Source organism: Pinus tabuliformis, chromosome J (genome assembly GCF_031772625.1).
Source record: "Pinus tabuliformis cultivar Carrire ecotype Pingquan chromosome J, CPIR1, whole genome shotgun sequence".
In the NCBI taxonomy this organism is placed as follows: domain Eukaryota; kingdom Viridiplantae; phylum Streptophyta; class Pinopsida; order Pinales; family Pinaceae; genus Pinus; species Pinus tabuliformis.
Window position 1 is genome coordinate 1,566,054,611 of NC_142295.1, and position 12,388 is coordinate 1,566,066,998.

Here is a 12,388-nt window from a genome sequence, read left to right on the forward strand (position 1 = left end):
AGGTGCCTATGCATTTAAAGAGAGTAAATAATTTGAAGTTTTGTTAATTTTTTAAATTGGTCGATTGATTAGAGGATTTGTTTATTTGCAACTCAACTTATTTAAAAGAGGCCCAGACTCCCAACTCTTGTAGTTACGTGGGAAGGGTTAAAAGAGGCCCGGACTCCCAACTCTTGTAGTTACGTGGGAAGGGCAGCTCGTAACTCCAGGTGGTTAGAGTAATCTACCTGACTTTGGTAGTTCGTTGGGAAGAGTAGTTAGTACCTCCCCTTCTTATTTGAGAGAGATTCCAATTTGTTTCATCCCTAAGAACAATAGTTGACCACGAAGAGTAGTTTGTAACCCTTCTCTTATTTAAAGAGAGGCTCCTGAGAGAGGCAAAGAAGCACTATTAGCTCTGCGTTTCTGCCCAGAGTCAAGTAAGAAGCGAGACACAAAGAGGCTCCAGAGAGGCTACAAGGTATTGTCTACATCGGAATTGCTGTAATAAAATGTCTGGAGCTTCAATGGCAGCTGCTAACTCTCATTCCAACAATGATGATGAGCAACAAAGCGGAGTTCTGTTGCCGACCCACGAAGAGGAATGGATTAGTTATATTCAAGAGACTTCACATGTTGATGGCAGACCGCCTTGCGTTGTGTCCATATTTAGAGTGCCCGGCACACTCATGAAAGTCTCAAAAAACAGAGGAGCCTATGTTCCTAAAAGAGTTTCGTTGGGTCCATACCATCAGCGAAAATGTGGAGGGCTTGCTGGAATTGAACAGCACAAACCAAGAGCCTTGTGTAGAATGATGGAGAGGTTCAATGGAGACCAGCCTGGTCCAAATAATATGGATTTCGCCGCGCGTGCAAGGAATGCGATCGTGGAGGTGCAGGAGGTAATCAAGAACAACTACGACGGAAAAGTGAAGTATGACGGAGAGATCCTCGCCAAGATACTAACTTTGGATGGTTGCTTCATTCTAGAGATAATGAGGGTACTTGTTTCCGAGATGCCTTATGAGGCCTATGATCCTCTTTTTGAAAGTAAAAGGCTTCTTCATGTTGAGCGCGATTTGCTGGGCGACATTTTGAAGCTTCAAAATCAAATCCCCTTGATCGTTCTTCAAAAGCTGCTACAATTGGAGCTTAAACAGGACGATGTCACGGACACCCTTTGCAAGATCGTGCTCCGCTTCCTTCTCATATTCTATCCTTTTGGCAATGAAGAAAAGGAAGCATATGTTAATGATGATCACTTGTTGAACATCTTCAAGCAGAGGCTGCTACTAGACAGACAAGGTCATCATCTTCTGGATTGTTTTCGCACCCTCGTTGTGTTTGCGCCTTTCCGTCATGCTGGAAACAACTCTCTGTCAATGGACGTCGGAAGCACGGGAGGCGAGGATGCACAGTACATAATGCTCTCCAACGGCTGGGATGACGACGCGGTGGATGAAGGCAAACACGAATATCCTTCCCGCAGATATCCCTCAGATATCCCTCCCGCACATATCCCTTGCGCAGTAGATTTAGCAAAAGCTGGGATCAAATTCAAGAAATGCCTTGGAGGCATAAAATATATCTATTTTGAACCGAAGAGCGCCACCATGTATCTTCCTGAGATCATTGTAAATGATTCGACAGAGTTAGCATTCTGTAACTTAATGGCTTTTGAGCTCCAAAAGCGATTCAAAATCAATTACGTTATCAATTACATGTACCTCATGAAAAAGTTAATCGTCTCGAAAGAAGACGTGCTCTTGCTAAAGAGAGAGGGTGTAGTTACTAACGACCGTGGGACGGACAAAGAAGTTGCCCAGCTCTTCAACAATATATCCAAGGGAATCGTCATCGATTCAAACGATTTCATGGATGGACTGGCAGGACAAGTGATGGCGCACAGTAATAATAAATGCAACCGCTATCGTGCTGCTCTTGTGAAGGAGTATTTCACAGATCCGTCGAATTTTCAAGATATGGTGTTTTCAGTTCTTTTATTGGTGCTGACCATTGTGCAAACCACCATCGCAGTACAAGAATTTACAAGGGGTTAGTTTAAGTCTATTGCAGATTCCCGGAATATTCGGGAATCCAGACGCACATGGGCGCAGTCAATTTTTTTGACGGCGCCTATGTCTTTGGGATTCTTGAATATTCCGGGAATCTGCAAAGTTAAATAACTGAATTTTTCTGATTTTAAAATTTTAAAATATTTTCAAAATCTATATATACAAGTGATATCTTATATTGCTACTTATATTTTGTTAGTCACTATGAATAGTGATAGTGATACTTCTTGTAAGTGAATTTATGTTACTATTCAAGTGTAAAAGATGGTATGGGGATTTCTGCTTATTTTAAATGATCTACATAGTTGGAAATAGCAAGTATTATGGTATAAGATAGAAGTTCTATATAACAAGTGTTTGAATATTAGTGATGTATTTTGTTAGCTATGTTACAGTTAAGCATTCTGCATTTCTGTATAAGATAGAAGTTCTATATAACAAGTGTTTGAATATTAGTGATGTATTTTGTTAGCTATGTTACAGTTAAGCATTCTGCATTTCTGGGCAGCACGGAACACTCGAGAAACAATGCATTCTGGTGATAATGACTCTTTTTTTACCGCAAATTTCATCATAAAATAAACATGCCAATTTCTTTTCTTCCTCCTTGTTACTTATTGAAAATTATATATGTGCAACACTTTGATTGAATTTTTTATTCTTGTTATCGAATGGATCAAAGCTAACCTTACGCGCCACATTAAGTTGCGATCTGAATTGCACAAACCCGTGGGAAGAATTATCCGTGTTTCGTTTTTATAAAAATGGATGAATTGTGGACTGTTTGCTATCTGTTAACTGATTTTAATATAAAAATGAAAACAATGAAAAGTCTGGTACATGATCTTAGATTCATATTAATTTAATTAAATGCTTTAATGAAATATTAATTTTATCTTAATTAATAATTTTAAACAACCCCTTGTGTAGTTGTAACAGCTTTGGCCAAAATTCCATGTAAAAGTTAATAAAGGTAAAATAATAGCCATAGGTATGAGACACTTATTCCATGCTTAATGTTGGGCAAAACATTTTAGTGTGTGTTCATTTCCTTTATTATGGATAAAGGAAAACGGCAAAGGGTTTGAAAAGGGAAAATAACATTAATTGAAATTTTATTTATGGAAACAATGGAAACTAGGAGAAAAGGAAGGTGAAAGGTCACAGGTTGCGTGTGAGGAGGAAAACAAAGGAAAATAATGGAAAATGAAGAAAACAAAGTTTTGAAGATCAGTTAGTGGACTTTTGTTAGTTTAGTTTTGGAGCTCTCTCTCTATTCTCTCTCTCTCACACTCTTGGACACTTAGAGTCTTCTTGGAGCATTTCAGCATTTGATCAAGAAAAGAAAAGAAGTCAAGAGGAAGTAAAGATCAAGCAAGGAAGAGCAGGATCAAGCAGCTACAACGAGAATGTTTGCAGGTATCAATTTGCATGTATGATGTTCCTTGCTAGCTTTGGCATGCACGGTTATGCATGTCTGTTCTTGGTTCTTTTTCTCCCATGGGCATGGGTTTTTCCAGTTGTGACAGTGTTTTTCAGCCTAGCCTTTCCATTTCCGAATAGCCATGGTGTGATGGGGTTCTCATGTTTTGGATGAGTTGGATTGCCAGATAGATTCGAAGCTAAGTGAGGTGGATCTCCGAAAGAAAAGAACACATGGCCTAATGATCCCTGAACCAAACTGTGGATTGCCATAAAGACTCTGGCCTAGTAACCCCTGAATCAGACTATGGTTTGTGACAAAGCTAGGTATTGTGTGCCTCAGTGGGCCTAGGAATCCTCGACCGGTGAATGGTAGGATACACGGAAAATCCTAGAGGTGGATGCTCTCCATCACGCCTAGGAACCACAGGATGGGATATATCGTAAAGCCTGGAGGGTGGAGTTTTAGTTATGACCTAGTGATCTAGTGTGGATTGCGGTAAAGCCTAGAGATTGGTGTCTCAGTTATGGCTTAGTGATCCCTAAATCAAATTGTGGATTGTTGTAAAGCCTAGATACTAGGAGACAGAAAAATTCCTCACGGTGTAGGTGGAGAAATATAGTGACATCCATTCTTGTTTATGGCCTAGTGATGCAGTGGGGATTACGATAAAGCATGGTATTGTATGTTTATTTCTTAGGTCCTAGTGATCCCGAGAGGATTGCAGTAAAGCCTAGTTCTATTAATGAAGGTGAGGTGGTGTAGCCTCAAGAATCCTTGGTTGAGTTTTGGTTACAAGTCCCACATTCATGCTTGGAATATGGCACGGGGGTGAATGGTTGAAAGAAGTATTTGGTTCAACCAATCTATGGTCAGGTGGTTTGTGGAAGTCCCAAACATGGTTGGCTTTTGCATTCATTAATAAGAATTCATTCTCCTTAGTATTTCATGTTTAAATGTACTAAGTCTATATCTGGACTTTATGGCTGTTGTATCCTTATCATTTATGTTGTTTATATGTTGGTTATGAGTATGTTTTATGATAGTGATGATGTATGGCTACCATCATGTTTTGATTTCTAAATGAATGAACAATGAATATATTACCTAATATATGATAATGTAGCTAATGTGATAAGGCATCAATGCTTCTTAGCGATTCTCAGATAAGTATGAGACCCCAATGCTCAGATATTTTCTTATGACTTGTAGAATGCATATTTGTGACATGTTTGACGAAATTCCTATCATGGCTAGTAGGGGTCCAGTCAATTCATTGATCAAATGTTTGCATTAGTACCTTTATTTCTATGTTATGTTTCATTTCTAGAAGTGTTGTAGTGGCTACAACCACCCTCCAAAATTTTGGCTCGCACGCAAATTTCAAAGCCTACATTGGGTCCTGCGATCGATCATCCTTGGTCACTTGTTGGTAGCCTAATGATTTCAAGATCCCCGCCTGGATCCTAAGAGTTGTTTGCGTTCTCATATTTATACAGCATGTCTCATCATCGGGCATAAGGGTTGTTGTTTGTCATGCAAAGGGAATGTTGTCTTGCTTCAAGGGAATTGTGTGGGTATGAGTGGTTGTCATCACATATACATGTTCACACTCACTTCATGCACTCTTGTCACGAAGGTTGTTACATGAAGAAAAGTATGTCTTATGCATTCTGGATGGCATACGTTATATCATTAAGTGTCTGTGTGCGATCACAGTCAAGTCCTACCAATGTTTACATATGTTTCACTGATCTCACACTTATCCATTTTCCTAAGAAACCTAGCCCCATCCAGCTTCCCGGAAATGTTCGCTTTTCTTATGCAACCATCAATCTTCCTCCCTTGCCAGCTGAAACCCCGTAGTGTGCAGAGACATCGACTTCCCTTTCCACTGAAACCCCGCAGCCCACAGAGACACCAACCTCCCTTGCTCGTTGAAACTCTGCAGCCCACAGAGACCCCAGCTAGCACTGCTCTAGAAATGCGCAGAGCAGTCTAGCTGCAGTACACTCAGAACTTATGGAGATGTGTCCTCCCAGGACTCCCATCCCGCAGCGGTATCTTGTACCTCAAAACTATGCAATGTTGTCCAAGATTCCCTATCTGTCTTGCATGCAGAAACTGCGCAGATGGGCCTCCGAGGGCCTCATTCTGGTAGCAACCATTGTCTGCTCAAATTGTGCAGATCTACCTTTGATCCAAAATGGATCCAAAACACCCTCTAAGTCTTCAAACATTCAAAACTATCGCATGAGAAGAAATTTTGGAAAAGTCGGATAACACTATTGGGAGACAAAAACTTAGAGAAAACATTGAAAAACAGAGTATCGATGGTTTAAAACAACTTTGCAAGAGAGCCGTCAGATTTGGTCGATCAACGGTCTAGATTTGATCGACATATCGCAATTGGCGGAGGCTATAGGAGGCTACCATAGACTTATTGTGATAGCGATCAGCGCGGTCAACGAGGACCGTCGATCAAGTGCGCAGATCGACGGCCCAAGTTGAATCGTGATATTGCAATTAGCGATTACAGAGGAGCGCTTACAAATGGCTTGGGGGTATATGCGATATGCGATTGCGATCAATCGCATCACAATATCGCATCAGAGCTATGCAAAGGATCGGGGCCGATAATAACTATGACTGCGATAGCCGGACCCGATAAAATTATAAACGATATTTGATATATTTTCAAGTCCGGAAAAAGGGTTTTTTAATGTAAATCGCATTTTCGTTAAATAAACGAAAAACAAAAGAAAATGCGTCGATGCGATGAACCGGACCTGAAAGGGTTTGTTAATAAAAATATATATTATTTCAAGTTTGATATGAGCGGGATTTTCATGTTTTAATGTATTTTTAAATATAAAAGGAAACCATGAAACAAGTGGGATTTCGGGAGGACCAAAGGCGGTAAGAGGTTTTGGCCGGGCTCCACTCGAGCCCATACATTGGCTGCCACGTGTCCAGGCCCTGGAGAGAGAAAACCACTCTTTTCGGGTGGTTAACTCCCGTACGCATGGGCCGCCTGAAATGAACCACAGCCGTTGGATCTAGATCTTCCAGATCAACGGTGGAGATGCGATAAGTGATATAAAGGCGGACCCGAAAGGAGTTATAAGGTGGAATCTATAGTGTTTCAAATCCGATAAACAACAGATTGGTGAGTTTTCACATTTTTTAGTGTATTTCTCTATGTAAACAGAGAACGCTGTTTCTGGGAATTTCAAAGGCCCGATGACCCATTCCGTTACAAAATAGGTGGCCACCATCGCTGAAGGCGTTTAGAAATGATTGATAACACTCAGAAGGGGATCTGAGCAGAAAGAGGCTGGGAAGCCAGAGAGCCCGAGAAGGAGAAACAAATAGATAGCGCCAATTGGCTTTAAAGCCACAGAAGACAGAAGACAGTGGCAAGCAGTGCTGAGACAGAGAGTAAATAGAATCAGTGAGGAGAGTCTGTGTACTCATAAAGACTTGGGGGATCCAAGTGAATCCTTGTTGTTTTGTATCTGTTATGTGAGACTCAAATTGAGCTCACTTTTGTAAAAACTCTGCTTCTGAAGACATAATAGAGAGGTCACCACTGAAGGCTGGACCAAGAGATGTAGCCCAGGAGTGTTGGGTGAACTCCTTATTAAACTTGTTGTGTTTATGTGTGTTTGTCTATTATGTTCTTTAACTGCTTCATTGTCTATGTATTTCGAAATCTTATCGATCCATTGCACAAAGTAACATAGGCAAATCCATGCACATGAGTCTGTAATACCTTAATAATTGTCTAAGATCTCATTATCAGATCAAGAAGTATTAGAGCTTTAGGTTTGCTAAGGTTAGACAAGCTTGTGCTGGATTGTTGAATGCTAACTAGGTCAAAGCTAAAATTAGGAGAAGAAGAACTGGTTGAGGCTAACTCAGAAATTGAAAGAGTTTATCCTAAGAAGAAAATGGCAGAAGAAATTCCCTTGGAATCAGACTCTCAGTTCATGGACAATTTCATGACCATGAGAGCCATGGTAGAAGAGATGTATCAAGAATTTAAGAAAGGTCGAGGTGAAAGTACTTCAACCTCCAAACAAGACAAAGGAACAGAGGAACATCTTCTAGATGGCAATTCAGAAGGTAAAGGGAAAAGGGAAGAGCCTCCTCTATAAACACCTCCTTCTAGCCCTTTGATTAAATTAGATGTAAAATTTGATTTGCCAATCTATGATGGAGAATTAAATGCAGAAAAGCTAGATAACTGGATTAGACAGATTGATGTATATTGTAGGAAGAAAAACATTGATTCCAAAAGGAGAAAGATTCATATGGCCAGCCTTCGCCTTGGAGGAACTGCCCTAGTGTGGTGGGAAGGCAGGACACAAGCTAATTTGAAGAAGCATGGTAAAATTCTTTCTACCTGGAGTGAATTTGTTTATGCCATTAAAAAACAATTCTATCCACTAGCTTATATGTAGCAAGCAATGATGAGTTGGAAAACTCTTCGCCAATTAAAGGGGCAAAGTGTACAAAGTTATACCTAGGAATTTAGAAAAAGTGCTTTAATTCTAGGCATTTCTCTAGACTCACCTGAAACTTTGTTGAAGTATATAGGTGGTCTACATAGCTATTTGAGGCACACCATTCTCATGTTCAACCTTACTAGCATAGATGAGGTATCAGTTCAGGCTACACATCTAGAGGCTAGAGGCAAGAATGTGAACCCAGAGATTGGGGGATCATCAAAACCCACTGCAAGCAAGAACAAGGAAAAGAAGAAGCAAAAATGGAAGGAGAGGAAGACAAACACTGTACAGAAAGACAAACCTTCATGCACTCACTGCAAGAAGGATGGGCATGATGATGCACGTTACTGGTCTTTGCATCCGGAGCTGAAACCCAAGAAGTTCGATGGCAAGAAGAAGAAGACTGCTGCTGCTATTCAGAAAGATTTGGGGTCAGACTCAAGTGATGAAACAACAGTCACAACCACAGGTATAAAAGGTAAAAATTTACTAGTAATTCTGCACAATCTATTGATAATGAAGAAAATGAGAGGAAAAGACATGTGATTTTTCATATTAGAGTTATTTCCAAGCATCAAAAGATTGATACTTTATTTGATAGTGGATCACAAGTAAACTTGATTTCTGAAGCAATTGTAAAGAAGTTGGGACTACTAACCATACCTCACAAGAAGCCATATCCATTAGGTTGGGTATGTGATAAAGCAAAGCTACAAGTGACTAAACAATGTAAACTTAGGTTTTCTTTTGGGTCATCATTTGTAGATGAGGTTGAGTTAGATATAGTTCCCTTGGATATATCTGGTATTGTTTTAGGAAGTCCTTACTTGTATGATAGAAAAGCCATTTTCTATAGAACTGAAAATAAGTATCAACTCACAAAAGATGGAACAGAATATATTGTAAGAGCTCATCAGCTCAAAAATAACTATACTTTCATAAACTCAAGGCCGATGAAAAGAATGGTAAATTCATGCAATAAATTTTTACTAATGGTTGTAAAGGAAAAGAACCCTGATAAAACCAATGTATTTGAAGGCTGTGATGCTAAACAGAAAGCTAATTTAGAAAACGTTGTTTCAGAATATGATATCCTATTTCAAGAACCTAAAGGTCTGCTACCCAAAAGGGAAATTGTACATGATATTCATTTGCAGCAAGATGCTCCATTGCCTAACATCGGAATGTACAGGTTATCCGCTTTAGAGAACGCAGAGATCAAGAAGCAGGTACAAGAGCTACTCGATAAAGGGTTCATAAGACCAAGCACATCACCATGAGGATCTCCAATCATGTTGGTGAGAAAGAAAGATGGTTCGTGGAGGATGTGCTTTGATTACAGAGCACTGAATAAAATAACGATCAAGAATCGTTATCCTCTCCCTCGCATTGATGATCTATTAGATCAGCTGAAAAAAGTTGTTTACTTTTCCAATTTGGACTTACGTAGTGGCTATCATTAGGTCAGAGTAGCAGAACAAGATGCATGGAAGACTGCTTTCAAAACAAAGCAAGGGTTATATGAATGGCTGGTTATGCATTTTGGCTTAACTAATGCTCTGGCCACTTTCATGAGAGTTATGAATGATTTACTCAGACCTTTTATTGATGATTTTGTAATTGTATATTTAGATGACATTCTTGTTTTCAGTAAAACATGGGAAGAACATTTGAAGCATGTAAAGCAGACTCTAGATGTTTTGAAAAAATAAAATCTCTATGTGAAGTTATCAAAATGTGAATTTGGCAAAACATCTTTAAATTATTTGGGTCATATTGTAGGGGGTGGTGAATTGAAGATAGATCCCTCTAAGGTTGAAGTCATTGTGAACTGGCCTAAACCCAAATCTGCTATAGAAGTTAGGAGCTTCCTAGGAGCAACACAATATTGGAGAAAGTTTATTGCTAACTTTTCCTTGATTGCATCTCCCTTACATGCTTTAACAGGATTGAACAAGGTGTTTCAGTGGGGAGGCAAACAACAGAAAGCCTTCGACACCTTGAAAGAAAAGATTAGTACAACACCAGTACTAGCATTGCCAAATCTTCAAAGACCATTCGAGATTGAAACAGATGCCAGTGACTATGCCATGGGAGCAGTGTTGATGCAACATGGTAAACCCATATGTTATCATTCTGAGACATTTAATTCTGCAGTAGTTAATTATCCCACATATGATAAAGAATTGTATGCATTAGTGCAGAGTGTGAAAAAGTGGAAACATTACCTATTGGGCAAAGAAACAATTATACATACAGATCATCAACCACTTCAATATTTGCACTCACAAACTAAATTGCAGCAATCAAGACACTATAGGTGGATGGGTTTTCTACAACAGTTTCATCTTGTCATCAGATATAAGAAAGGCATACACAATAAGGTTGCAGATATGTTATCCAGACCAATCATAAATGCATCTACTATACTTAAGCATAACTCAGTATTGCATGAAAGCTACATTGAACAATATGCTCAAGATGTAGATTTTAAAGATGTATATGCAACTTTAAGTCATGGCAAACAAGTAGAAGAATTAGATTATCATGTCAAGGACCAACTCTTATATCATTTGGGAAAGTTATGCATTCCTCAAACTGAAAGAGTTAACATAATCTGAGAAGCACATACTTCTCTAATATCAGGTCATTTTGGTGTAAGTAAAACAGTTGCACAGCTGCAAAGGTTCTGTTATTGGCCAAGAATGCATGAAACAGTTTCTAGATATATTAAAGGGTGTACCATGTGTGCTAAAAGCAAGCCCAGCAATAGAAAAATAGGCTTGTACACTCCACTTCCAGTTCCTTCTCATCCTTGGGAAAGTGTTTCCATGGACTTTGTTGGGGGACTGCCAAAATCTAGAAAAGGTCATGATTATTTATATGTTATTGTGGACAGGTTCAGCAAAATGTGTATTTTAATACCTTGTAACAAGCAGATTACAGCTGAACAAACAACAAAGTTGTTCTTTTAGCATGTATGGGTTCATTTTGGGTTACCCACTTCTATTGTATCTGATCGAGATTCCCGATTTGTTGGGAAGTTTTGGTCAAGTCTATGGGAGTTAATGGACACCAGATTGAAGAAGAGCACAACATTTCATCCAAAAACAGATGGTCAAACAGAGGTGGTCAAGAGGATAGTGATCCCGTTGCTCAGAGGTTGTTGCAGCAAACATCCCAAGCTTTGGAATGAACATTTGTGTTATGTGCAACATGCTTACAACCGTGCTAAACACTCTTCTACACAAAGATCTCCTTTTGAGACTTGTTTTGGTTTTATACCAAGGTCTCCCTTGGATTTTGTCTTTAGTAAAGACATAGAAGTTGATGGACATAGTGATGTGGACAAAGCAACCAAGTTCATTGAACAGATCCAAGAAATTCACCAGGCAGTGTAGGAACAGCTGGAAAGAAGCCAGGCCAAGTACAAGGCAAGGCATGATAAGCATCAAATTGAGCATAGCTTCCAAGTTGGTGATCAAATCTGGCTGTACATCAGCAAAGACAGAATGCAAGGTGAAGGTAAGAAGCTGAAACCAATAAGGTATGGGCCTTTCAAGATACTTGAGAAAATTGGTGAGAATGATTTTCACCTTGATTTTCCAGCTTATATGCACATCTATTCAGTAGTTAATGTAGAGAACTTGAGACTATTTGAACCTTCATTGATTGAAGATCCTGAAGAGCAAAGTTAGTTGCCTTCTATTGATGATCTGTTGCCTGAATATCTCAATGAGTTGTTTTAAATATAATATTTTGTCTTAAAATATTTTTGTGTCAAATTGTTTTTGTCTTAAATTTTATATTTAAAACAATTCAATTGATATTAAATTTTAATGTAAAATAATTAAAATAAAAAGTGACTTTTTAAGACAAAAGAATTATTTTGTCTTAAATCTTTTTCTTAAAAGTGCCCTTGGTGTAGTAGTGTCTCTTCTTCCTTCTCTTCACTTTCCATCTATATCTCTATATCCCTTTGGCTCTCTATATATTCCCCAAAACATACACTCTCTTTCTTCAATATATCTATCTATCTCTCCCTCCTCCTATCCCTCTCTCTATCTCTCTTTTCCCCTTCTCTCCCTCTTCCCCACTTCTATCTATCTTCCCTCCTATTGTCGGCTCTACCTCTCTCTCCGTCTTCCTTATCACTCCCTCTCTATGTTTCCACCTTTCTCTCTTTGTTTATTTCTTCTTACCTCCCTCTATCTCCCCCTCCAACTTCATCTCTCTTTCCCTCGCTCTCTCCCGTCTCTCACATCCCCTCTCTCTCTCTCCCTCTCTCTCTTTCTCTCTTCACTCTCCAACTTTGTTACTATATGCCTCCCTATCTCCTCTCTCCTTCTCTCCCCTAGTCTCTCCATCTCTCCTTTGTCTCTTTATCTCACCCCCAA

The 12,388-nt window shown here is 39.2% G+C and overlaps 1 protein-coding gene across 1 annotated transcript; it reads left to right on the top strand.

Annotated features, from left to right (window-relative positions):
- Positions 1 to 491: 491 nt before the first annotated feature.
- On the top strand, positions 492 to 2,039 carry LOC149233475 (putative UPF0481 protein At3g02645). The gene has a single exon (XM_089382209.1). It carries the CDS (start codon positions 492 to 494, stop codon positions 2,037 to 2,039), a length of 1,548 nt encoding a protein of 515 aa, XP_089238335.1.
- Positions 2,040 to 12,388: the final 10,349 nt, after the last annotated feature.

Excerpts from the sequence above, each read along its gene's own strand:
- LOC149233475 (XM_089382209.1), top strand. The coding sequence starts at position 492 with ATGTCTGGAGCTTCAATGGCAGCTGCTAACTCTCATTCCAACAATGAT.